The sequence below is a fragment of the Hakea prostrata genome, chromosome 3, assembly GCF_041222555.1.
Source record: "Hakea prostrata isolate BN-2017 chromosome 3, UWA_Hpros_2, whole genome shotgun sequence".
In the NCBI taxonomy this organism is placed as follows: domain Eukaryota; kingdom Viridiplantae; phylum Streptophyta; class Magnoliopsida; order Proteales; family Proteaceae; genus Hakea; species Hakea prostrata.
In genome coordinates, this window is record NC_142602.1 from 1,497,789 (window position 1) to 1,525,151 (window position 27,363).

Consider the following 27,363-nt stretch of genomic DNA (forward strand, 5'->3'; position numbering starts at 1 on the left):
CCTTTGGAATGAACGGGGAAGTAGCGAAGTGGATTAGGGGGCAAAATTGTCAAAATACGCGACCTTACGTTCACCGGTTCACGGTTCACACTCCACACTTCACACCTGAGTTTGGACCGGTTCCTCGTTGGTCGAAACCGGCTTGTTATGAAACAAGTTCCTCGCGCGTTTAACACGTGATACCGTGAGAACTGATGACCCCCCCTCGCGCCAAAGTACAACTTCTTGTTTTTCAAAAACACGAGTACTGAAATAAGGTTGGAGGCTGATTAAGGAGCGAGAGACTATGTGGGCTAAATGCCTTAAAAGTCAAGTACTTTCCAAAGCCTTCTACTTTTTATCCTAAAATTTTCTTAAGAAATGGATCAATTGTTTGTAACGGATTGAGGAAAATCATCTCAAACCTTGCAGGTATGGTATTTAGGAAAGTAGGGAATGGACAATCTACTTTCTTTTTTTATTTGACCCCTGGGTGGAATCTACACAGGATCAGACCATTGGTATGCTTAATATCCATTTTCAACAAAGGGCTATCAGTTTATCTAAAGTAATACAACAGCGACCCTTTATGACAGATGAAATAAGGGCTTCTTTCTCTCATCAAGCTCAAATTGCTATCAATAGTATTTCCCTTAATAGGGACCCTAATTGTTGGGTATCAAAACTCTCTGTAAATTGAGGGTTTTCCACCAAACTTATTTACAGTAGAATTATTATTTAAAAATATACCATGTGTAGTAATTCCAATAAAGATTTGTGGTGTTTTTTATGGAAGTTGCAAAATCACCCTAAGTTGAAGAAATAAAGAAAAAAATATGGCGATGTTTGCATGAAGGAATCCCAGTCAAGGCGATGACGATTGACAACGACCCAATCTGCTTGTCATATTTGTGCCGAATGCGAGGAGACGATTTTGCATGTCTTTATGGAGTGCAAATGGAGTCGGAGGATTTGGGCGTCGGGACCGTTAGGACTTCGGGTGGACCATATTCGCCAAAATAATATGTTGCAATTGTGCCTTAATTTTCTTCATGATGGATTGGATAAAACTACGCTTAAGTGGTTTTTCAAAATGTTTATTCTCACATGTTATACTATTTGGTTGTTCCGCAATAAAACTGTCTTTAATAATACAACTCTAAATCTTCTTGAGGCAATGGAGTTTATAAACAGATAGGCCTCTGACATGCAACTACACCCAATCAGCACAGCAGTTGAAGATGTTGAATTCAACATTAACCAACCTCAAATGTGTATTTATAAGTGTCTTCTTGCATATCAATCTAGTAATGACTCAATTTTGATTTGTGCAGGAGAATGTCGAAGCTCTAAGGAACATACCAGCTGGGTATGGGGATTGCTTGAGAAGTGAACGATTTCTTATCTATAATGGGGAATCATGGATGGCGTTGATACCACTAAAGCAACACTAGAAGGAATGGCCTGTGGATTGACTCTAATGCATAAGGAAAAAAGACAGATCCACACAATTTGGAACAATGCCAAACAGCTGTTTCAAATCCTCCCTCGACCGACCATCGTGAAGCGCTACTCACAATATAAAACTCCTCTTGTGCGAAGGAGTGCAGTCTCTATACCAAATAAAATGATAAATTATATAAGGTTTTTTTTTTTAAAAAATATATAAATAACATTTTAATTCATTTATTTTCTTAATCTTTTATTTTATATGTATAATATATAGATGCACTGTTGTGTACAACAGATGATGTTTACTCTCAATATTACTAATGTTGTTATGAATCTAGTTTCGACTTTTTTTTTTTTTTGTCTTTTAATTTATTTTCATTTAAATAGTTGAGTTTCTTAATGATAATTTTAAAGTTAATTAATTATTTTTGTATATAAATTTAAAGTAAAACATTTTTAAAATATAACAAAACTCACATATAAATATATAATCATGCACCATAGTGGAAAGTCACCTTAGTCCAAGAGGAAATATCACAACTTAACAAGTCAAAGCAACAGTAGATACAAAAACTCTTTAATATACTTCATCTTTTCAGTTTAAGGACACCATAATAGAAACTGACAATGGAACAATCATCCACCTCCTACATCCTTTAAATGATGCAACTCTTTGGTAGATTAGGCATGTAGTTGAAGACATTACATATGTTATTTTAAGTTTAAATTAATGTCCATTTCAACACACCCTTTGGAGAAGCTCCTACCAATTAATACTCAAGACAAACAAAAAAATTTACTACAAATTTACTTATGGGCAAATTACATACAAATCACTATATTTGCAATCAATTATATTTACTATCCCTTAAAGAAAAAAAAAATTACAAATGCCCCTTACCATTTGTGCAGAGCTGTCAAATTATAACTTTCAATTATCAATGGTAGGGGGCAAATATAATTATTTTTTTGTATGGGTAGTGGATGTAATCGATTGCCAACACTAGAGGTCTATATGTATTTTGCTATTTAGTTATTAATGTGATGTCCTAATGTAATTATGTAATCCAAGGGTTCACAATTGATTAGATTCAATTCATATTTGTATTTTAATTGACTGTTGGATAATTAATGTCACATACTAATCTATATAATTAGAGGAAATTGTAAAGGTGTGATCCATGTATGTTTTTTCGATTTTTTATTTTAGTTTATTTATGATACATTGTCGCATTGAGAAATAGAATATGAACTAGTCAGTAGTCACTAAATAATTAAATAGACACCCAGGTCATCGTTAAAAATGTGTTTACTACTCAGACAAAGAGTTCATATTAGGGCAAGAAAATTAATTGAGGAAATGTTTTCGACCGATATACGTACTATCGTACATGGATATTTCATCCAAATAAAAACAAAAGACATAAATACATCGTATAAGACAACAGAGTTCCCTCTTAACTAACAACTTTCAAAATTCAAATAGATAGTGAGGTGCAGCTATATTAATTGAACGTTCATAGCTTTTTCTTTCCAAATCAAAGGCATCAACACGATTTCCCGCTGAATCGTCACGAGCACATCAATTTTGGGAAAATTGCCAGACGGCTTGTCGATGGAACGGCTAGAAAACGCTTCGTAAACCCTAGATTCATATCATATCATAGAAGCATATTGTTCTTCGTCTGCTCTCTCTCTCTCTCTCGTCTCTGTAGGTGAGTTTGAGCTCCGTGTGGCTTATCTGGTCGGAGTTGAATGGAGGTACATCCAGTTCCTTTTATCGATTCACCGATCAAAATTAAAGAGAGAGAATGCACAAAAGGTTTCCAAGATGAAATGGTTGAAGGGGCTGACATTTTATCTCCGACCGAAGAAGCATTATGTAAAGAAGTTTTTGTGACGGTCACCAAACGGGTTGCGCAGCGAGTTCAGAAGATCGTCTCCCAAAATGCTTCTGTCGAGAGAAGATTTAGTGAGAGGTTGCGGAACCGACCTGATAACAAGCGACCCTATTATGGTACTAGCAGTAACTTGGACGTGAAGGACAAAGGTAGCAGGAGAAATACTAGACTGCAGAGAAGCAAAAAAGTAGAGGACGATGAAGTTGAAGAGGCCGAAAACTGTAAAATTTGCCCAGCGGTTGAACAGTCGGCTGAAGCGATGACTGATGCTGATGCCACTTACATAGATTCGATTGATCAAAGCCGCGATGAGAAGGCTGAACGTAACAATAGCAGCCCCGCCGATGCGGTGGGGAAAAGTGCCTATGCTAGGGTGAAGGAAACCTTGAGGATATTTAATACACATTATCTTCACTTTGTCCAGGTGAGTTTCTCACAGAACTCATTCACCGTTTGGTTTACGCTTAAGTTAATGTATTCCAAGTTTACTGCTTAACCGTGTTGTATGTTATGTTGTTGTATGTATAGCAAAACCTATCAGAAGAAGTCAGTAAAACCAAGTCGACTCCTGTATTTTATTTTGACTCTCATTTTGATTGCAGTTTTTATAAATATGGCTGATTGTTGGAAAAATGGATAAAGGAACTTTTAACAGCGCACAAGGTTCTCACGGAATGGGGAGGGTTAGATGTACGCTGAAGCAGTTTCGCCGGTCAGCCATATGGTGGCGGATTCGTTCCCCGGCATTGTACACAGAGCTGGCCATGCTCAATTGACACATTAGGGCAAACCACTAGTTTTGAAATATCTGTCCTAGTAACTGTGGATGTATTTACTCAATTGATACGTCTGAAGGAATCAACACTGGACTTGTTGGATCCTTAGCAATTAATGCGAGGATTGATCATTGGGCTCTATAGGAAGCCCATTTTATGAAATATTTGAGAGATCCAATGAATGCTCTATTTATCACAAAGTAGAGATGAATACCATATGGTACCAGCAGGATTTCTTTTACGTTAAGTTAGGGTATTTTGGAAGAAACGGTTGTTTCAGCTCGATACTGTCAAGAATTCCTGACTAAGAGGCTGTTTCCTAGACTCGTGACAAAGCATTCAACAAGTGAGCAGTTAAACAACTTGCCATGACAATAATTCTTTTTTCTTCCTGCAGACCCAATCCAAATTGTCTCCCCCAGAGAGGGAGGATGGTTAGGTTTGAAGAATCTACATTGGAGACCAGTAGTAACAATAACGTATACTTATACATGGATTGGACTTTGTGGGTGGGTTTCTAATAAAGCATCCAATACAACATTCAAACATTGTTTGCCTCAAAACGAGATATACATATACATATGTGTATTGGATGCTTTGGGGGTTGAGTGCAAATTATGGTACTGGTTCTCAGCATATGAATCACGGTAATTAATGCATTGACTGTACTACGGAAAACTCTTAGAATCTCGGTGCTTAAATCTTGCAAAAAGTTAACATTTTTACAGCAGTTAAATGTATTTAATGCTTTGTGTTGTGAATGCTGATCCTGTTGAGTCAAGATGATGCGTGAATAATGGTGATTTGTCATCAATGCATTGGCTGTTTTGCTCTTATTAACAGTGACTGATCTTAACTGCTCAATCTCCTGTTGCCATCGCCCCTTTGACTGATTTGGGGAAATAATATTTTTTGGCTCAGGAAGAAGAGAAGAGATGCAGGAAAGCTGAAGTTGATGCAAAGAAAGTTGTTCGAGGTTCAAAATCTGAGGTTAGCATATACAATGTACTAAATGTTGTTTTTCTATTAATGGAACTAATATTTATGTTATTTTTACAAAGATTTGAACAGTAGATTTGGATTCAAATAGTGTAACCTTTACTTGGTAAACTGCTAAACTTTGGATCTGAAACTTGTGCCAAATTTGTAGTTATTGTTCAGCACTGAGATAACACCAAGAACATGCATGCATTTACATGGTTTGCAAATCAAAATAGATAATTTTATTTGTCAAGTTGAAGCCTTTTACATGAATTGCAGGGTTCGAGTTTTTTCTGGATGCTCATTCATCTATAAGTAATCTATAAGTAAGGCATAACAGTAGAGAATAGAGTACCATTTGCATATGAATATGTTTAGTGTTAGTATTTAACATTTATTCATGCAGCATCTATTTATTGATTTATGTTTGGACATAGTTTTACCATTGATCTATAATACCACATCCATGTTATAATTGGAGAGGTGCATCATGGGTTGTTTCATCCACAAATTCATTCAAAGGTCATAGGAAAATTCTATAGTACCACACTACGACCAATTATGATGAATTGTGCAGAGTGTTGTTTTGTTAAAAAGCACCATATGGATAAAGTTTGTGTAACAAACATGAGGACGCTAAGATGGATGAGTGGCAAGCTAGGAAGGATAAAATTAAGGGATGATTACATGGAAGTTGGTTTGAGAGTATCTTTGGTAAATGATAAGCTTTGAGAAAGTCAATTGAGGTGGCACAACTATGTTTAGTAGAGGCTTTTAAATGTCCCTGTACGGGGTAGTTATCTAATCCAAATCTTCAGTCTCTTCTTCTTTCTCTTATATATTATATTTTCTTTTACTATATTCATGATTAGTGTTCTACTTCTTTTATTGCCCCTTTTGTTTTTATATCCTTGGTACTAGATTGTCCAACATGATGCTTCTGAAGAGGATACCAAGCGTTCTTCCAAACGACCTGATCTGAAGGCAATATCCAAGGCAAGTGGTTCATATTTTCATCTTTTTTGTATTTTTTTTTTAATAAATGCCATCAATTGGCAATACAAACCCTGCTTAATCATTTATAATTAATCAACCCGTCATGGGTTTAATGACATGTCTCAGATTTCGTGTTGTTTCCTTATCGTAGTATACTTATATTACGAGGTAAATTTTTTCTTTAGAATTTCCCTTTTATATTATTGCAGATGATGGAGACAAATGCTATTTTATACCGTGGAAAAAAATTTGGTGATCTTCCAGGTCATTTGCTCCTACTTAGCTGTTATTATTTGATATACTATGTTTTTTCTTCTGGTAGCATAGTAGTACCGAAGGGCTTTGCATTCTGTACAAACATGTCACAAGTTGAACAAATTGATTATACTGTCTGCTGATTCTTGCTTTTATGATGGCAGGCATTGATGTTGGATATCAATTCTTTTCTCGAGCTGAAATGGTAGCTATAGGTTTTCATAGCCATTGGTTGAATGGAATTGATTACATGGGACAATCCTATGGCAAATTGGTAGGTCATCTCTAGATTGTGCATTTCTCTAGGGAGAAAATCACTTCCAATTCCAATTTTGTTCATTTCAACATGTAGATGTGCTTTATGTCATATGTTTGCATGTTTATGTATTTCTACTGCCCTTGTACGTACAACACATAAAGGGTCAGAAGCAAAAGGACTTTGTATCTCTCATGCTACTGGTGTTCATTTATTTGCGCACAATGAGTTGCTGACCAGAACAATTCTGTGGGAATTTTTGAGGATGGAAGTTAAATTTAATGCTGGTGAATTGAATTCATGCAGTTTTTATACAATAGGCCAGTTCCCCATAGAAATTTCAAGACTTAACTTTTATTGACAGAGTTTATGATGCTCTACAAAGGTATTCTCCCCTCTGTTATGTGGTCACATATGGAAAAGATTGGCCATGACAGTTTTCACTTGGTTCTTTGATCCCCATTCAGCTAAAATGTCTCTCTCTCTTTATCTGGTTACCTTACTGGGTGCAATACTTCTCAGGAGGACAAAGCCATCTTCTTCAAGTTATACACAAATTTGTTTGCCATATTTCATTAGGAATGTAAGCAATCACCTTTTCTTCTAGAGTTGGCAAGTTTCCATTAAGAAATACACACCAAATATGTCATTTTGAGCAAGTAATAATCAATAGTCACTTAGAAATGGGCTTGTGGCTAGAATTACTTCATAAATTTTTTTGAATTTATTAAATATTCTGAAGTAATATTATTTCTGGTAAGGTAATGTTTTAACAATGCATCAATTCCTAGTCTTAGGTGAGTAACCTAGGTGAAATAGTTGACCCAAATTGGGTCAATTCCGTGGTCTGGTTGTGTTGCTATTAAAAATCTCCATATTTCTGAGCCTTCTATGTTTTAGAAATTTTTAGTTCTCAAAATTGTTTGCTATCCAATCTTATCATTGTTTCAATACTTTGGAAATTGGATTGGGCAACTAAAACAATGGTTCGATTTGAATTTCGGTCAATTCCATTTTTAAAAATTGGATTGGAGCAATTTTAACTTGGAATGAACGTGACATGACCGGACAACTGAAAATGTAAAAACACAAAAAAAATCCAACTTAAAATTGATCCCAGACTTAAATTTGGGCAATATAATCAGTTTTTCTTTTTTTTGGAGAGCAAGCTGTTTGAGTTTTGCCAATAGAAAAGAGGAAACAAAGGGGCGGGCCTTGGCGAATGGTCGGTGGACCACCTGTCGTAGCCTGGATCAAGGTATTGAAACAGCCTCCCAGCAGAAATTGCTAGGGTAAAGTTGTGTAGGAAAATCACCCCTCTGAACTCTGCTTGTGTGGAAGCCTTTAGCACCAGGTTTACCTTTGTAAAAGAGGAAATAGATTCTATGGGCACGTGATTAATGTTAAGCATTTGAAATGACCGAAAATGTGAATAATATCATACTATCTTATCATATTATCATACTACTACATAAAAGTAGAACCTTAAATCAATTATGGTAAACTTTTCATTGGACCAAAATACCCTTCCTCCAAAACAACATACATTTTTCTCATTGAACAAACCCTTCCAAACCACCCCATGTAATATTCATTGAATCATGCCACCAACAAAATGTCTGTCGCATCTAGCGTTAATAGGTTCTCTCAATAGGTACCTTGTGTCTCTTTGCTCACCTCCATTATTTCTCTCCTATAAATATTATTGACATTAAAAAATGTTCTCACTATATTTCATCCAACCCCAAAAATCCACCTGATATTTTATTATAAAAAAAAACCTTAGAAAGGGGAAAAAGAAAAGAAAAGAAGCAAAAGGTAATTCCTAAACAATTACCACATCAATTAACATTAGTGACTCCAAAACGTCTAAAAATTTAGAAACCATGAAAGAAAGAGGGCTAATTTAACCTTAACCCTTAATTTATTCTCCTCCTAAAAGGAAATGTTTATATATTTAAATTATTTCAGGAAATAACAAAAACCATGTGTGTATGCATGTGGAATTTTTACTAGCATACAGAAACATAAAATCACCATTCAAATGGACCTCTCTTTTTGTGTATCGAGAATATTAGTCTATTGTACCCTCATTCAATTTCTGTTGTGTCCTTGATAGAAACTTGATCTTTCCATTGGCCAGAAGAGACTGGATTCTTCTCATATTACGCAGTTGGATGTTGACCCAGTGGGCTTTTATGGATATTACTTCTTCATTGACCTCCTATGGTGGAAATAAGTTATCTTTGCGTTCTTGTTGACTAATCTTGTTAATGTTCCTTATCATCCTATTCCTTTTGTATCATTTTCTATCAGTGATATCCTATATCCATAGTTGCATTGATCTGGTAATTTGCTTTATTTTCTACACTTCTCAATGTTTCTGGATTTACAATACTCAGTAATTCTTGCTTGTAGAAAAGATTCGCGTAGAATAGAAACATGGAAAGATTTTCCTGTTTGTGATCTTATCAATTGTGGGGAATGTTGCAGGAGGAATTTAAGGAGTTTACATTCCCAGTTGCTGTAGCCATTGTTTTGTCAGGACAGTATGAGGATGATCTTGACAATTCAGAAGATGTTATATACACTGGCCAAGGAGGTAATAATTTACTTGGCAATAAACGTCAGATTCAAGACCAAGTGATGGCTCGCGGTAATCTGGCACTTAAGGTATCTTTCTTCTTACGTGTGAAGTGGTATATATTTTATTGCATGTTGGATTATTTACTGAAGTTGCTCTCTTTTTCTCATTCTCTCTTTTTCTCATTCTCTCCTATGTCTTCATTGAAAAAAAATTGTTACTAGGTACTGTAAATGAACTTTGAGGAAGATTTCTCACCAGTTCCGTCATCAACCTGCTTGAGCATTCTTTGAAGATGTTTCTCTATTTCGAGTTACTGTTATTGATTTCTAACACTGATGCTAGGTTTTAAGTCAGGTCATCCTCTGATTCATCAGTGGGGCCAGGTCTCCCCCTAGATAGCTTGGTGATGAAACATGTATATGGTGCATAACCTGTTAAGTGTTCAAGTCATCTTGTTGGCCTTTTTTGTTGTCAACTCAACAAAGCCTTGACCTGGTTAATTGGGTGCCATGCTTTCAGGGTATAACATAATTCTACAAATTATAAAAAGGATGCAACACATGGTTGTAGGCAGCCGTGGAAGCAGTATGTAATCAATAACAGTAAAATAATAGAGATGCGATCTTGATTACAAGGAGAGTTAATTATATATTGGGATGATTAGGTGACTTGGGATACACTTGTGGCGCGTTCCTTCGAAGGAATACAACACAAGAATATGATCACCAAAGTTTTGCTCATCTCCAATGGTAGAAAACTAGAAATTGGCAACTTCAGCAAGAAGAAGACTCTTTTTTTCTTTCTCGCAACATTTGAGAGTAATCATCTTGTTACATTCTTGGGTTTAAAACAAGCCGCTTTGTAAACAGAAAAGCTCCTATTAGGAGGTTACAAACGAATGGTCAAAATCATATCAATTGGTGTGATCCTTAAAGGATGGCCTTTATGTTATCATATTCACACCAGAGGAAATTACTACCATTTGAGTTTTCTTGAATTGCAAGAGAGACTTCTTGACAAACAGCGTAACTTGAAAATCCCTTATAGTAGAATAATTTATTGTACTTTCTCCCCACACTACCAACATCCACAATGCATCTTCACTTGTATGGAAACAAAATTCCCTCCATAATTTTAAATGCATTGCATAATCATCAACCAAGATTATTAGAACCAATGATCAACCAAAGTTATTTGAGATGTCTTTTAAATAGTAATGACTAATATTAGCTTTGCCCACGACCTTATTGTTTGGCTCCCTTCCCCCACTAAAAACTTTTCCACCTCCTCTGCCTGGAATCACCCTCGTGCCCATAACCCCAAACTCCCCTGGGTTTCCTTGGTCTGGTTCAAAGGCTCCATCCCTCGCCACTCCCTTACCCTTTGGAGAGTTCTCAACCAAGCTATCCCCACCCAATCTTTCCTCATTAGCTGCCATGTCCCAGTCAATCCCAACTGCATCCTCTGCTAGAACGACTTGGAAAACACTAATCACCTCTTCTTCTCTTGCCCTTTCTTCAGATCTATCTGGAGAAAAGCCCTTGCTTCCATTTGGCCCTGTTCGAGGCGCCCCTATGGGTTTGTGCGTGATTGGTCTTGGATGGTGAGAAACTTTTCATGCTTTTCCATTTGTGATCGGATTGGTAAGCTTGCTTGCTGTGCTTCTATTCACCACATTTGGTGGGAGTGTAATCTCAGGAGATGGTCGTCCAAATCTCGCTCTATTGACTTGATTTGGAAAGCCATCTATTTTGATGTTTCCTCTAGGCTGTTGCTACCCCCATCCCCCTATTGATGATACCCCAAGGAATAAATTCATTGTTGTCTCTTGGGGTCTCAGCTCTTCTTTTCGGTCTTCCTCTTATAGGCCTTGTATCGTTGTTTCCGTTCTTTTAATATAATTATTTATTCATTCAAAAAAACTAATATTATCAAGGCCGTTATTCTGATTGATCATCATCTAATATCTCACGCACTTGGATGTTCACCTTAATGGGGTGTGGAACTGTATTGAAGAACACAACCATGCACACATATAAAACATACAACAAGCATCCTGTGTGTAGTCAATCTTGTCGGTATTGGATCATTACAATTGTATGAAACACAAACACAATGGTAAGTGCTTCTTAAGTATGGGAAAAATTATCTATTAGAAATTGCACTCACAAACTTAATGGCGGTGCACCAAATTGAGTATTCCAAATGGATCAATGTTCAACACAATTAAGTGCCTACATTTATATTCCCATACTAATCCATATTTACTATTTTGTTCATTGTTACAGTCTTATGATTCTTCTCATATCTTTGCAGAATAGTATGGAACAATCTGTGGCACATTTTTGTCCCATACTAATCTCTATCAGAGAGATATTTATATTCTGTTCTTTGTTACAGTCTCATGATTCTTTTCATCTCTTTGCAGAATAGTATGGAACAATCTGTGCCTGTTAGAGTCACCCGTGGACATGAATCTTCCAATAGTTACTCTGGAAAGGTTTATACATATGATGGTTTGTACAAGGTGGATCTCTGCAAACTATCTTTATAGTTAAATGGTACAATACCCAGTCCCTAGGTTGATTACCAGGATAAGTAGGTCAATTTGGTGGTAGATATGCTTCAGCCTAAGGAATGATAAAAATTATGGCAGCAAATACTTTATAAGAGTACAAAAAGATATGTTATACCTTTCTCTTTTTTCTTTTACAGTCTTTCTATGTGTGATTCATTGTTTCTGCGTTCTACGGTTTCAGGTTGTACAATATTGGGCAGAGAAAGGTGTTTCTGGATTTACTGTTTTCAAATATCGCTTGAGGCGTCTCGAGGGGCAACCTGTGCTGACAACTAACCAGGTCTTGTTTTAGTTTTACTACTTAGTTACTGGTTCTCAATTGCTTTGCCTCTTATCCTGTTGTTGCACATGGCCCCATGCGCAAAAGGACAATATATCTGGTTAACATAAAATCTCATATTGTGCTCTTCAGCTTCAGTTTTTGAGTCTCCTGTTTCAAGTATGGGGTTTATTTGTTCATAGTTCCCTTGTTTTGTTTTATGGCTGTATGCTTCCTTACCCAATTCTTTCTAACAACAGGTTTATTTTATGCGCGCTCAGGTGCCTAACTCTTTGTCAGAATTACGTGGGTATGCTATTAGTATTGTGTCAATGTTTCACAAATATCCTATTTTTAAATATTGAATTGTACCAAAAAATGGACTAATGCAACTGTTTTACTGGCCTAAGGTTGGTATGTTCTGACATAAGTGGAGGCATGGAAGGTAAACCTATCCCAGCTACCAATTTGGTTGATGATCCACCTGTTGCACCAGTAGGCAAGTTCGACCTCCTTGTGTAAATTTTTTACAACTTTCTGAGGGAAATTAATATAGCTGTTTTCTGTGTTGCTCTTTATATATTCAAGTGGTTTTTAAGCTCACACTTTTATATGTAAGCATTATGCACTGACTTTCATGCCCCTTGTGTATCCGGCATATGTACATATTTGGAATGAATATGTGCATGTTTTTGAGATTTGCCTTTTCACGACTGATATTGGTTGGATTTATCCCTTCCCATATTAATTTTCCAATTCTACACCTGAATCATCCATCTTTAAAATGGGATGGCTGTGGACTGTCCAACCACTGATCATATATATGAAACAATGAATGTGTTGAAAAGCATGTCGGGAATCATGTTGGCTGTCACAGATCCCATGTGAATTGTTTGATTTGTTTGTGGATCATCCAATACTTTGAGGGGATTGGCTGGAAACAATCCAATTCTCGATCCATATCTGGAACCATGGAGTCCATGTATTGGTGTAAGGTTTTCACTTCACATTTTCTTTTCACTGATATAAGTTGTACTTCTCACCAATCTTTGATGACCAAATTTGTGCCAAGATTAAAATAACTAAATAAATACAATCATGCATGCCATATGCTGATTCCTTGCTAGTTATTCTGGTTATTCGTTACAGGATTATCTTTTCTGTTTCTCTTTTGGTTCTTTGTTTTTGTGTATTTGTTTGTTTCATGTATCCGCTGTTACAGAAGAATGCGTTACATCTTTCTTTTCATGTTTTTTATGTTTTGGTTGCTACTGCAAAATGCATTAGTCCTGCTTTTTAGTCACTGCTTTTCAAGTATTTTGTGTTTCTGCTCACACTGCAAGATCCATTATTCATGCTTTTGTGTTGTGCTCTCATATACATATACTTATTTTATGTTTTTGCTTTTTCCACCTCTACTTATGTTGTCTTTTGTTTGCTGCTATATCTCATCTGTGGTGTTTTGCAATGTCTTGTCTTCTGTTGTTTGAAAGGAAAATAAACTCTGTTCTGTCAGGATGTGATGACCTTTTTCTATGCTTGCAATGAGAATGCTTCTCTGATTAATTGATTTACAAAATCTAGGTCTTACATATACGATGTCTCTAAAGTTTGCGGAAAGTGTGAAGCTTCCCATTAGTGCCCCTGGTTGCAGCTGTAAAGGTTCCTGTATTGATCCAAAGACTTGTGCCTGTGCAAGGCTTAATGGGTCTGATTTCCCATATGTGCAACGAGATGGTGGCAGGTGAGAGTTAAATGTGATTCTAGTGAATCTGAAACACAAATTGCTTAGAACACATGAGGAACATTTTTGCATGATATGCATGAACTATGTTAGTAGTATTCTTCTTCTTCCCCCCCACCCCCTGAAACCCAATCTCTGGCGTATTGACTTGTCTTAAGATTTTTTTTTGCCATAGAAACCAGTCAGGTTAATAGATAACCCATGTTGACTGGATTTCAAAAGTTGATTTTGGTGATGGAATCTAATTGACTCGAATCCTTTTTTGTGGATAGAATCTAATTTGAGTTGAATGATTTCAACCCTTCAAATTTTTTATGACATATGTTGATTTTGCCTTAAATAGGAAGCACATTATTTGGGAACTTTAGATAAGATACAGTTGGATTGAATTGAGTGTATTTAGGTCTTTCACTGGCATTACTGAATCAATTATGATCTTGGTGCCCATTAAAATTTAAATATTTTTACCGAAATTTGTAAAGATTTTTTTAAATTATTTTTTAAAAAAATCCCTGGCTTCCATTTTTTTCTTATTCATTTATCTACTTCAAGCTTCTCATTCAGTGTTTGTAGTGTTCTAACTATTTTGTTTTAATTAATTTATTATTATTATTATCTTTTACGTACAATACTTTTCTTGGTTTTCCATTTTAGATTAATTGAAGCCAAAGCTGTAGTATTTGAGTGTGGGCCAAACTGTGGCTGTGGATCTGGCTGTATCAACAAAACATCTCAGCGGGGTTTAAAGTATAGGCTTGAGGTTTGTGTAACTACAACCATTTTCTTTCTTCTGATATCATTTGTAGATGATTGTAATATGGCTCTTTCTTCTTTTTCTTTTTTCTCTCTTGGCAGGTATTCCGTACTCCAAACAAAGGGTGGGCTGTTAGGTCCTGGGATTCTATACCTTCGGGTGCACCAGTGTGTGAATACATAGGGATAGTTACGAGAACTGATGATTTGGATAGCGTTTGTGAAAACAATTTCATTTTCGACATTGATTGCTTGCAAACGATGAAGGGCCTTGGTGGACGGGAGGTGCTATTCTTTTGTGTGTCTAATTATCACAGATTTTGTATTTCTTATCAGTATCTATCACAATTATTATTATTATTATTATTATTATTATTATTATTATTATTATTATTATTATTATGTGTGGTTTCTTGGAACTGTTTCATAATTAATACTAAATTCCAAAATCTTCTTATGCCTTGGTAGTTTTAGGTGGTGTTGTATTTTATTATTGTGATGATTTACTCATTTATGTCAGGTTCTGGTTGTCTTGGCACTGCCTCCATTTAGCAATGGTTTCCTTGAGGGCCATTTAATGAAGGGCTACCTATTATAGTTTTTGACGCTTAGCTTAGGCTCTGGATGCTCTATTGTAATGCTGTGACAACTATGCGAAGTGTATGCTTCACTTAGTAAGTCCAACATACGGATGTAGCTTTTGGACTGATTATCATACATGCATGTACATCTGAAATTTATCACAGTCATATTCCTTTCCAAGGTCACTTAGAATCCCATATGATGCAGTAACCTTGGCCTCATTAGACTGAAATGATCCACTTTGGAGACCCAGACCGAAGGCTGGCACTAATCTGATTTGCTGGTCTGGAAAGGCCTAGAATTTGTAAATTTAGTAATATTTATGTACTTCAATATTGATAGATTGCATATGCTTTCTTAGGTATTTACTATTTTACTTTTTCTGAATATGTGTTATTTTCTATTTTCCGTAAGAATTCCAACTGCAGAGCTCACTTGCAATGGTAGAGAGTTTCTTTGAAGTAGGGAGAACTCTTTCCTATAAGATACAATAAAGGATTTTAGGAATGTATATTCAACCTTTAAGACAATAAAACCTTAAAAGAAAAGGTTCTATAGCAGACAAATTCATGTGGTTGGAGGTACAGTGATCTAGGTCTTTGCTGTGTAAATGACTAGGTTTTACAAGAGGAAGAGGTAATGAGAAATGCTGAGAAGAGTTTCACTTGCAGGTTCTTATTCAATTAGGCTTAGAAGAGGGAAGATAAGGAGGAGAAGAGGCGTTGAAGTTCAACACCCCAAATGCAATGTTTCCTGATGCAAAATTGGGGAAGACTATAGGAAATGTACCCTATCTGGTTCCTTTTCTGTTAATTTTCATTAATAAAAAGAACTTTATCTAACTAGAAGGGCCTTTTGGTCAGAAAATTGTAAATTAACAGTTTGATGTAAACCACCAGGACCATCCCAAGAGAGGCCAAAGGAAGATCTAGGGCTGCAACTTCCCACGGTGCTACAGAAAAACCAAGCCCTGATGGGTACATTTGTCATATTTGATGTGCCATAGCTCATCAAACCTGCGTTATCAGAACCAGAGGCTCATCAGGATTCAGGACTCCAGTCCTAATCTTATTTTGCCATTTGGATTAGTCCTTCCTAAGCTATGACAGAGTCCTAATCCAATTAGGAGTCCTAATTAGAGAATGATTCCTGTAGTTTATGTTGAAGTTTTATTAGGAAACCACTCTAATCTCTATTTTCACTTGCTTTGTTTCAGTTTTGACGAGTAAGTAGCAGTCCTTGCCTCCTAGGCTAAATTGGAGTTCTAGTTAGGATAGGAGTCTTTTAATTGCAAGTTTACTTAAAAGTAGAACTCCTTGTTTGTTGAGTCCAAGTAGAAGTATGATGTAAACCCAGTTTTAGGGTTAGTTTTTTGTGGATCTTCCCTAAAACTAAGAGTTGCCCAGAATCTTCCAGCAAAGAGATATTTTCGGGGGGGGGTGTATAGAGTGGTTTTAAGCACTTGAAACCTTGCTGTAATGCTGAATTCAGATCTGAATTTTAACAAGAAGGGTTTGAAAACTAGGGTTTTGTGGTGTTGGCTAGATGGGAGAATGGACTGTGATTGCTGTTTTATAATTTCAGATCTATTTCTAATGAGTTTAGAGTTTGGTGAGGGTTAACGTTGAGCTAGGTTTTAGGTCTAGAGGTTGAAGATGAATTGCATAAATTTAAAAGTGTTAGGTTTTTTGGGTTTTAAGAGGAATTAAGGGTGAGAATAGTATGAGGGACAGGATGCGATCCAATTGGAGGTAAAAGGGAGGTAAAGTGGGTGAGGAATTATAGACATAACAGGGAAGGCCTGCTGCTGCTGCTTCAGGGAAGAAGGTGTTATGTATGTGGGCCTTATTCTGCATGACTGGGGGTGTGGCAGAGGGTGGAAGCTCCCTGTGGGGAATGGAGCTTGTAGAACATACACAATTTGCATTGAAATTCTTCATCCGACAGCCCAGATTACCTGAAATATGTACAGTGTTGATTAAATCTCGGTAGGGTTTTTTGATATAAATATGTAACTCTCCTCCTTTGTAACTGATTTTTGAGATTGTTGAAATTAGTGGATTGGTTGGCTGCCGTGGGTTTTCTTTTCCTTGGGGGTTTCCCACATAAATTCTTGCTTGTTTGGTGTTCATTTTTTTTTTCTTTCTTTCTTTTGTTGTGTGATTGCTCCTTGGATTCAACCCTAACAGAAGGGGCAGAGAAGGGGGGGGGGTAAATGGGTTTGGGTAAGGAAGGGGAGGTTTTCCGGGAGAGGGTAGGGGAAGGTGCAGGAGGTGTCTTGGGTTTGGGGATAACTGCTGCCAGGTCATGGCAGCAATGGGGGGAGGGGAGGTGGGGTTGCACAGGGGAGGGGCAGGAATGGGGAATACTTGTGTTGGTTGGGAAAGAGAGGGGGGGGGGTAGGGGCCTGGGGTGTTTACTTTGTGGAAGCTGCTATGATGGTTAATGGCTGCTGAAATTTTAGAATAGTTGCTGATTGTTGATCAAGGATGCTTCAAAATCCACCATGGCTCTCCCAAAGAGAACCGCGATCCAATCAGACTTGAAGAATTATATAAAAGGAATAGGCCATTTATAGCCTATTAAAGAACTAGAGTCTAAGTGGGATTCCATTATAGATTAGGATCCCCGATCCCATGACATAATCTTGACCATTTGAAATAAAATCTAAACATATAAAGGTCCCTAATGGAGACATGCTGAAATAAAACTTTAATTTTAACTTCAACTCTAATAAGCACATGCTTAAATTCTGTTTTAATTGAAAAATCTAATTGCCACATTTTTCAGAATTTAAAAGAACAAAGAACTCAATAACTAACTCAAAACAAAATTCCTACCCAAATGGACTTTCTAATTAAATTGGAATTATATTCCAGCACCAAGTTGTGTTCACATCAGAGTACTTAAGGCTATGAATACAAGGCCTATGCTTGTAATCGGACCATGTTATGTTTGTGAATAAAATTTGTGAAGTGATTATAGTCAAGGAGGTTGCAAGTGGGTTGCTCAGGTTTCCAAGTGGAGGAAACCCTGTGGCAGCTTTGAGGAGAACTCTTCTGCAACCGTTTCCAGCTTCAGCAGTGCACAACCCAAGTAAACTCCCCTCTCCCCTCGCAAAGTCTCTCTAACCCCCCCCCCCATCTCTCTCTCTCTCTCTCTCTCTCTCTCTCTCTCTTTGCAACACCTAGTTTTCTTCCCTGACACCCTTAAACCCTGTAAACTATTCCTTAGTGAAACCCCTTCACCTTTGAATTCCACTTTACCCCATCCCTAGTAGCACTTGACTGTAGTTTAAACCTTAATCCCTCTGTAGAATCCTTAAGAGTCTCAGATCCCTAGTTTTTCACTAAACCCTAACTTTGGTGTTGAACCTAGATCTGAAAATAAATCAAATTAAGATTCTATTCCTTATAACCCTAGAAACCCTAGCTGCAGGGATTAGAAGCCCAAATTCTCTAGCCGCATAGTCTGACAAGCCTTGTCAAGTGTGCTATTTCCTCAATAATCCTTGTGAATTGGCCTCTACTTGAGGGTTACATCACAATTAACATCCTTGTTTAATGGAATGGATGGTTTTGTTAACATTTCGTAACCTCAGGAGAAATGATTTGATCCAAATAGAAGGAATTAGAAGATATAGGGGCAGACCTAAAACAGCCTTAGGAGAAGTGGTGAGAAAGGATATGCACAATTTAGGCCTTGTATCTTGTATGTCATTAAGTAAAGTTGATTGGAAAGCAAGGATCCATGTTGCCAACCTCAATTTGTTGGGACAAGGCTTGTTGTTGTAATTGTATGAACTCTCATTTTTGAGTTTTGAATATTTCTGCAGCCGAAACTGAGTGTGTGATTGAATGAATGTGATTTTTCCCTTCCCCTTCTTCCTATTGCTCTAGCTCTCTGTGAAGGCCCACCATAGCTGGCCCCTTTCAGGTTTGCACTACCATACCTTGGAGTTGCTCTCACAGGTTTTGCATCGGTTTGCAGTTTGCACATGCTCTTTGTAATTATTTTCTTTTCATGTTCCCCCTAAATCAGCAAGGTATTGGTAAAACATACCTTCAGATCAGTTCTATGGAACCCTTGTGGCAACTCATAAATGAGTGAGATAGTTATCAGGGATTGTTATGCCCTAAGATGCATATTCCGAAGGGATTGGTTACTGTTTTGTGTATTTATGAGTCAACAATCTTATTGTCCATCAAGTGTAGCATTGACCCTAAAATCTTTGCATCAATGGTGTCTCATGTGTGATAATCAGCAGGTTTTGTCTTAGTTAGATTGTTTTGTTGGTTGTGCTCTGTCAATATCGACTGAACAACTTCTGTTATTGCAGGAAATGGGAGCTCCTTCAAGTGTTTTTATTTTTTATTTTTTTATTTATAATGAGTTATGTTGTTTTAGAGGATGAAGATACCGTTTCGCTCACCACATTCTTTGCATCAGCCATTGTCCACAATATAACTCTTATCAGATTCTTTTAGGGAAATTTATCCTTGCCTCCCTTCAAGTTAGGTGTAGTTCCATTTTGACTCATCTAATTTATGTGTACCATCTCCTACCAAAGCTGTTAAATGTAGATTGAAAACATCAAAATTAATCATCTTACTGTTGTAACTTATGAGCCCGCCTCTAATCTCCCTCTGTAACCCTTTCTACTCCTAACTCATTTTGGGGCCAGCTATAGTCACACCAGGAATCTAAATTTTGTTTGAGAAACCAAAGCTAAGAAATTTTCTCTAAACATCAGTGTGGTTTCTCAAAGAGGAATCAAAGACAGCGTAGAAGATATATTCTCAGAGAGGTTTTACAGATGTGAGAGAACATGTTATGTGGTACGTAATCAGAGAAAAATATCGAAATTGAAATTTGCAGGTGCTTGTTTGAGTTTCATTCAGTAGGGATTCCAATCCCTTGCCTCGCCAAATTCGTATAGAATGAATCAAGGTAAGTTAAGCATAGGTGCTGAAGAAACTATGATAGAATCCTTTTGATCTTCTCCTCAAGTCTATCATCATCTCAAAATGGTTTGTATCTCAGGTTGATCGCCTTCTTAATCATTTATCTTGCCAATTGATCTCTTAAGTCAAGTTTCTGTAATCCCTGAGATCTGCTCTTATTCTTCATCTCCATCGATTATAAAATGACCACACATGAGGCCTAGTTCTTCATTGGTCTTGAACTGGTCCCTCTAAGCATATCTAAACAGAAGCACAGGGTGCTGCATCCCTTTGATCAGAAAAAAACTAGAGAATCTGTAGGCTTGTATTTAGATTATTTGATTGAATCAGAGAAAAAGGGAGTGCAGGATCTGAACTGATGGTTTGGCTGCACTCAAGAATCAAGCTCTGATACCATTTGAATTTTAGAGAAGATGAAGAGAGGAAAGAGAAAGTGAAAGAAGAAGAGAGTTGACTCTTGTAGAGTGGGTGTCAATCAAATTGTGGTCCCCTCTCTCTGAAACCTTTTCTTAAGAGGACCAACTCTAATTACATTAAGGCCAAATCTTGAAAAGATTAAAAAATGAATAAATCATGGTAACTTCTAAACATTTACTCGATAACATGCTTCATTGTCTTGCACTAAATTGCATGAAGTATGGGATTTTTGTTCATTCTTAATTCATTTTGTTTGACTAATGCTTTCATGCACTTTTTTGATTAATTTACTTAGTTATACTCTCCTGTTGCTTGTGTTATGTTGTTCTGGTTGAGTATATGAATGTTTATCTTTAATTTGGACAGTATTATTGCGTATACTGTATTTGCTGCTAAGTTGGAATTTTGCATATCTATTCTGCAATGTATATATGAATACTCTTGTAGTTGGGTTCTCTTCAAATGGCAATTATCAATAACTTTCCTGAATTACAAGGTGCTTAGTTATCAAATATATTTTTAGACCTATTTGGACTAACATGTTTCACATCCCTTGCACCCTTGTGTCTTGCTCCTTTAACTGCACTCCTTTTGCCCAACAACATTTGGTTCTGTGTTCTATAGCTTGAGTCTTGTTTTCCTATGTTTGTGCCTGTGATTTCATTACTTAATTGCTATGAAATACCATCATTTTTTGCTCATTTCTTCCTAATCTTTGTGTGGCATATAGAAGCGCTTGGGAGATGTATCAATTCCAGCGAATCATTTGGGTACAGTTGATGACAGTAAATTAGATAATGGGCCAGAATTTTGCATAGACGCAGGTTCTGTTGGGAATGTCGCCAGATATATCAACCACAGTTGTGAGCCTAATCTGTTTGTTCAATGTGTATTGAGTACCCACCATGATATCAAACTTGCTCGGGTGGTGCTTTTTGCTGCTGATAACATACCTCCTCTACAGGTATTTCCTTGATCCATGATTTAATGCAACACTGTTGGTGTATGGGAACCTTGTTCTTATTATGATTAATTGTGTTTTATAATGCTTTGACAATTTCAAATGATTGTGGTGCCATAAGGGTTGTTTCTTTGTATTTCATGGACCTATCCTGCATAAATGCTTGATGAATAATGTTATTGCACTACCTGTGAATAACGCATTATTTTTGTGTTTTCTTTTTGGATATCTGGTGAGAGTTCAGGCAGCAGACACAGGGTTCCAATGGGAACTAGTAATTAACCATAATAATAGAAGAGATTTGCCTAGTAGTGAAAGAACTAGACTGAATCAGACATGTCATTTGCCACGTAATTTGAGCATTTGGGATTTTGGTGAGAGTTCAGACTTCAGATAACAGATTCAAACTTCCAATGGAAGTAATAAATAACCATAATAAATGAAGAAGTTTGCCTAGTAAAGAACCATATTGAAACACAAAGTAAAAGAATCAATTGAAATTGGGTTTGGTGCTGTGTGAATGTAATAACAAAGTCTTGAACTGTTCGATGGCAGTTGAAGTGTCTTCAAATTGGTCTAAAAGAGGAAACTGAAGTCTTTGTCATGGGATCCCAACTAGGGGCCAATTGATGTAACTTAGATTTTAGGGTTTCGAGATGTGTAATTATCTCCCTAAAATTAGGGTTAATCCAGGATCCTCTCCTTTGTGAACCAACAAAAAAATAACCAAACTTGGGAACTAAAGATTTTAACAAATCTTTGATGGGATGAGTCTGATTGTGAAATTTGGGATAAGTTTGGAATAACAAAAACCTAAATGGGTAGAAGGGAAATAAAAAGGAAATAAAGTTAGGTTCTTAACAAAGAATATGGGATGGTTGGCGTTTTTACTTACCCAAATTGGAGGATGATGATGTAATGGATATGGGACCTAAAGGGAAGTTGGGAGCCTAGGTTTTGATATGGGAGGGTTTAACGATGATATGTGTTGATCTTGGTTAGTTTTCTTCGGATCTTGGACGAATCTTGGGCATTTTCTTGATCTTTCTTTTCTTTCATTTCTTCCTCTTTTCGTCTGTTCTGATAATTCAGAACTGCCGTGGGAATTAAAGAAGGACAGGGGATGGGGCTGCAGGGTTTGGGTGGGTGGGGATGGGGTATTGGGCTGCCGCAGGGTAGGGTAGGGGTGGGGTCTGCGCAATGAGGAGGAAGGGTGGGGGAGAGGCTGTACTTGAGAGAGTGAGAGAGAGATGGCTGTTGTAGATGGGTGAATGCTTGCTGGACTTTCAAGAACTCTTACTGATGTTGAAGAATAAAGCTTCTTAAATCTGCCGTGGCCCTCCCAAGAACATCACATCTTTGTTTGCCTTGAAAATAGGTAGGAGGGTGGGTTATATATAGCTTTACACTGGGAGGGGAAAAAAACTTAAGACTTAAGCTTGGAAATATAACTCGACTTTTAGGGCCTGTTTGGTTATATGAATCCCTGAAGTCATGAAATCTAGAGATTCACATTTTTATACTAAAAACGTGAATCTGTGGGTATGAGATGAAATCCAGAGATTTCACTCTTATTGTAAAAGCGTTAAACATTTGAATCATAACTTCATAAATGTTTTTTCAGGGTGAATCTACAAATTTCATTCCAAAAATTCAGGCTAACCAAACAGTTAATTTTATGAACCATGACTCCATAGAATTGAAATTCGTAGTTTTGAAATCTCTAGACTCAAGTAACCAAACAGGTCCTTAGGGAATCTTTAGGCTTAACATGTGGGTCTCATGTGTAATGGGGTGAGGGAGAAGGAAAGTAAGGTATTTTGTGGTAAAGTGTTAAATGTGCAGACTTTTTGGTTTTCTACATTTTTCTATAAAATCCAACAAAATTAAGGAAGCTTATCTCCAACTTTTTTCACCCTCGTTAATAAAAAAAACTACACTTTTGGAATTTAATAGAAATTTTTTTTTTCCCACAATTTTTCCCACCCCACCTTTATTCCAGCAAATAAAGCAGTCTTATAGACTAGGATCTCCATTGCAACTTAATAAAAAAGCAATCAAAAAATAAAAAGACCTTAAGTCACCGGTAAGCCATGACAGCGTATGGATCAGCCAAGTTCGAATAGATCAGTCTAGGGTGTAGGGCCTGCTCGAGGATGGATTAGGGTAGTTGGGTTGATGGAAATGGTTATGACCAGTATGCAAAGGGGAAAATTTGATTAGAATGTGGTGAGGTTCTGATGGCTGGATTAAAATTTAAAAGTAAATTGGGTTTTATGGAATTTGAAGGTTTGGAATGGATTTGGAAGCTTAAAGTTTTCTACTTGTCAGATGAGTACCAGCTTTCCATTATAGGTAAAATGGTTAGAGTGGTTGTATGTTCGGTAATATGAAAGTTTTTGACAGTTGGAGCAGAGTAATTGCAAAAGTAGGAAAACAGAAACTTATGGTTGTTGATAGTTGGACGGGGTGACAATGTGAATTGAATATTTCTGGTGGTTTGGGAATGCTATGAGCAGCTTATGGAGGGATTTAAAGGGTTGGATTCACCTATGGAGGTGTCGAATGCACTAGGGTTTGTGGAAAACTAAAATTGGAAAACATGGATGCTAGAGTTTGGGTGTTCGAGGGTTAGAACAAGATTTGGGGCTGGGGATTGGCAAATATTTTATTTTAGTTTCGCGAAATCTGTTCAAGTAGATCGCTGGATGAAAAATTCGAAGTAATTTTGAGTAAATGAAGGAGATTTTCATTCCATCTACTTGAAAAGAAAACTTAAATCGAATTACCCGGCAGTTTCTCATCAAAAGGAGTCAATTGGTTTCACACCAATCTCTCAGTAGTTCAATCAAACAGTAAATTGAGCTTTCCAGGTAGAAAGAAGACAGCAGCAGCAGCTTTGCAGATTCATTTCATTAATCAGAAACTGCTGTTGCATGCTTGCCCTTATTATGACCTTATGTAAAAACCTCAAAGATAGAATCCTGCACTAAAAAGGAAAGGGCTAAGCCTATTTGGTAACTTACCTAGGAAACTGGAATATAATAGCTTGCACTAAAAAGGAATGCACAAACTCAATTTTAGATCTATTCTTAATCCAGCCTCCCTAAACACTCAATTACATTCCCTTAGGTTAGCAAAGAAAATATTGTGATGACTTTAACTGAAGCACTGGTTAAAACCCGTAAAAGTGGTTCTATAATTTGTAAAGGTTGTAGCTAGCGAACAAGGCTGCTACGCTTTCAGGACTTGGAACAGTTCAGAAATGAGCATTACACAAACACACAAGGCTTCTGCATTCCTAGGGCTTGAACCCTTGATGAGAAAATAAGCAAGTGGCTTCCTCAAAACAGGCCACACAGCTAGGGAAAATCCATTTAGTAACCAGCTTGACATCTTTGGGAGAAGAATTCTCCAACCTTCGATGATATCTGTTCCAGCAGTTATTGCAAATTCTATTTGATACTGATAATACCGTGGGGATAATTTGGCTTCCTGTTCTTAAATTCACCATCTTTCTTGAATAGGTGTAGATTACACAAGTGGCTGATGTTCATCCTATTGTTATTTCGGTTCCAATTTCCCAACTCATCTTCAACTTCCAAATTGAATAGGCCCAGATTCCTAATTGCTAGATACATATCTAGAGTCAACAACAACTCAACTAAGGCCTAACTTGTTATTTCATCTACAACAACAACAATAAGTCTTTTTCCAACTAAATGGGGTAGTCTACATGGATTCTTGCCCTCCAATCAGTTTTGTTTGAAGCCATGTTAGATACAAGGCCTAAGCTATGCATATCCTTTCTCACCACTTCTGTCAAGGTTATCTTAGGTTTGTTCCTAGCTAGGGGTGAACCCACTAAGGGGCCGGAGGGCCATGGTCCCCTCGAATTTTTAATTTTCTTTTTATAATTCCCTTAATTTTTTTTTTCGTTTTTTCATTTTTTTCATTTTTTTCTCTTCTCACATGTGAAATATTACTATTTCCCCCCCTCAATAGTGAAAACAAATTTTAAAGGTAAAATAATAGATATAAATGTCATCCCTAGTTAAAAACTAACTTTTCAATCCCTATTTATTCTCCATTCTCTTCTCTTTCACATCTTTTCTTCATATTTATTCTCTTCTCTTTCTATAATTAATGGAAATTTTTGGAAAAAAAATCTTATTAGATATTTAAAGTGTCATTTCTAATTAGAAACTAACTCCTCAATCCCTATTTATCTCCTCTCATCTTTTCTTCCCATTTATCCTCTTCCGTTACTTTCCTCCTATTTATTCTTTTCTTTTTTATAAATGTGGGTTAAGGAAAATTTAAGAAATAATCTTCTCCACAATTAGGTACTCTTTCTCTTTTTTTTTTTTCATTTTTTTGTTATTCTTTATTTGATTTTATATTCTTTGTTTCTTTATTTCTTCTGTAATTTTTTTTTGTTATTTGATTTTATATTGTTAAATAAAATGTCTATAGTTAATAAAATAACTAACTGCTATTGGTTTGCATCTCTTACCTACATGTGTATTTTTAAAATTTTTTTTTTGGATATTGATGCTTTAATTTACCTATATCTTGTTGGAAAAAATATCATTATTAATAATTTATCTTTTTTTTTTTTTTGTCAAATATGTGTGGGCCCCACAAAATATATGTGTGCCTATATTGAATCCTGATTCCACCCCTGTCCCTAGCTCTTCTAGTTTCTTTAATTTGGATTATATTACTTTTAGTACAAGGGCATTTAAAAGCTTCCGTTGAACGTGCAAGTGCCCGTCATACGACTTTCTTGTATCTTATCACTTATGGGGGCAACTCCCAAACCAATTATAATATGATCATTTTTTATTTTATTCTTCTCAGTTTTGCTATTCATCCATCTTAACAACCTCATTTTTGCTACACTTGAGTTTATCTACATGATTCTTTTTAACAACCCAACACTCAATACCGTATATTATAGCTAGTCGAAACGATGGTCCTATTGAATTTCTCTTTAAGTTTTAATGGAATATATCGATTGCACAAGACCCCAAATGCGCCTCTCCACTTCATCCACACTATTTTGATTCCTTAGAAAACATCATTCTTTTTTCTTTCTTTTTTTATAATTAGAAAACATCATTCACTTCTTTAATTTATGATTGAACCAAGGTACTTTCTGTGTTGATTTACAGGAGCTTACATATGATTATGGGTATGCGATTGATAGTGTAATAGGTCCAGATGGTAATATAAAAAAGATGGCATGTTATTGTGGTGCTGCAGACTGTCGGAAGAGGTTGTATTAGGTGATATTCTGTATTCTGTTATCTGTACTTCATTCTTTCTTATCAGTTTTCCGACAACTTTCCTGGCCAACAGTGTATTGTTGTGTGTCAATTGTTGTGTAGCAAATGGTTGTGTGTACCCATGTTTGTTGTATTCAATCTATAATCCTTTTCTATTTTGCATTCTAGTAATTGGGGAAAATGATACATGGGGTTTTGGTGTTAAGTTATAATTTTTTTTTCAGTAAAAAGGTTATGTGAATAGTAATTTTCCATTGATACATATTAATGTAAAAAGAAAAATATGGGATCTATCGATCAAGTAAGTAGGAATCCGCATACATTAATTGTGATAATCTTTTCTCCTTATGCAGTTGCATAAAAGTAACGGGACCAGATGAATGAATTAGTGTTGTAAAAACGTATTAGTCTTTGTCTGCCACTCTTGTTCCTCAAAAACAGATGGACCGGGTAAAGGTTCAAGTGGATGATTAAAGAAAGTTGAAAACACGGCATTATGCTTGATAAAAAGGAAAACCAATTCCTGGTATGCTGTTGAGTGTCGATGCTGATAATACTGTTTTCTTTCGTGTTGAGTTTCCCAACTTTGGATATCTAACAACGGTCATAATAGGTCAGAAAGTTAAGTAGG

General features: G+C 36.4%; 1 protein-coding gene across 1 annotated transcript; it reads left to right on the top strand.

The window, feature by feature from the left end:
* The first annotated feature begins 2,918 nt into the window (after nucleotides 1–2,918).
* On the top strand, nucleotides 2,919–26,887 carry SUVH4 (histone-lysine N-methyltransferase, H3 lysine-9 specific SUVH4-like protein). The gene is made up of 15 exons (XM_089147866.1): nucleotides 2,919–3,756; nucleotides 5,030–5,098; nucleotides 6,011–6,085; nucleotides 6,295–6,349; nucleotides 6,505–6,614; nucleotides 9,090–9,269; nucleotides 11,612–11,710; nucleotides 11,943–12,041; nucleotides 12,281–12,330; nucleotides 12,431–12,519; nucleotides 13,605–13,764; nucleotides 14,419–14,524; nucleotides 14,620–14,802; nucleotides 21,211–21,444; nucleotides 26,619–26,887. Exons 1-15 carry the CDS (start codon nucleotides 3,187–3,189, stop codon nucleotides 26,730–26,732), a joined length of 2,193 nt encoding a protein of 730 aa, XP_089003992.1. The 5' UTR covers nucleotides 2,919–3,186; the 3' UTR covers nucleotides 26,733–26,887.
* Nucleotides 26,888–27,363: the final 476 nt, after the last annotated feature.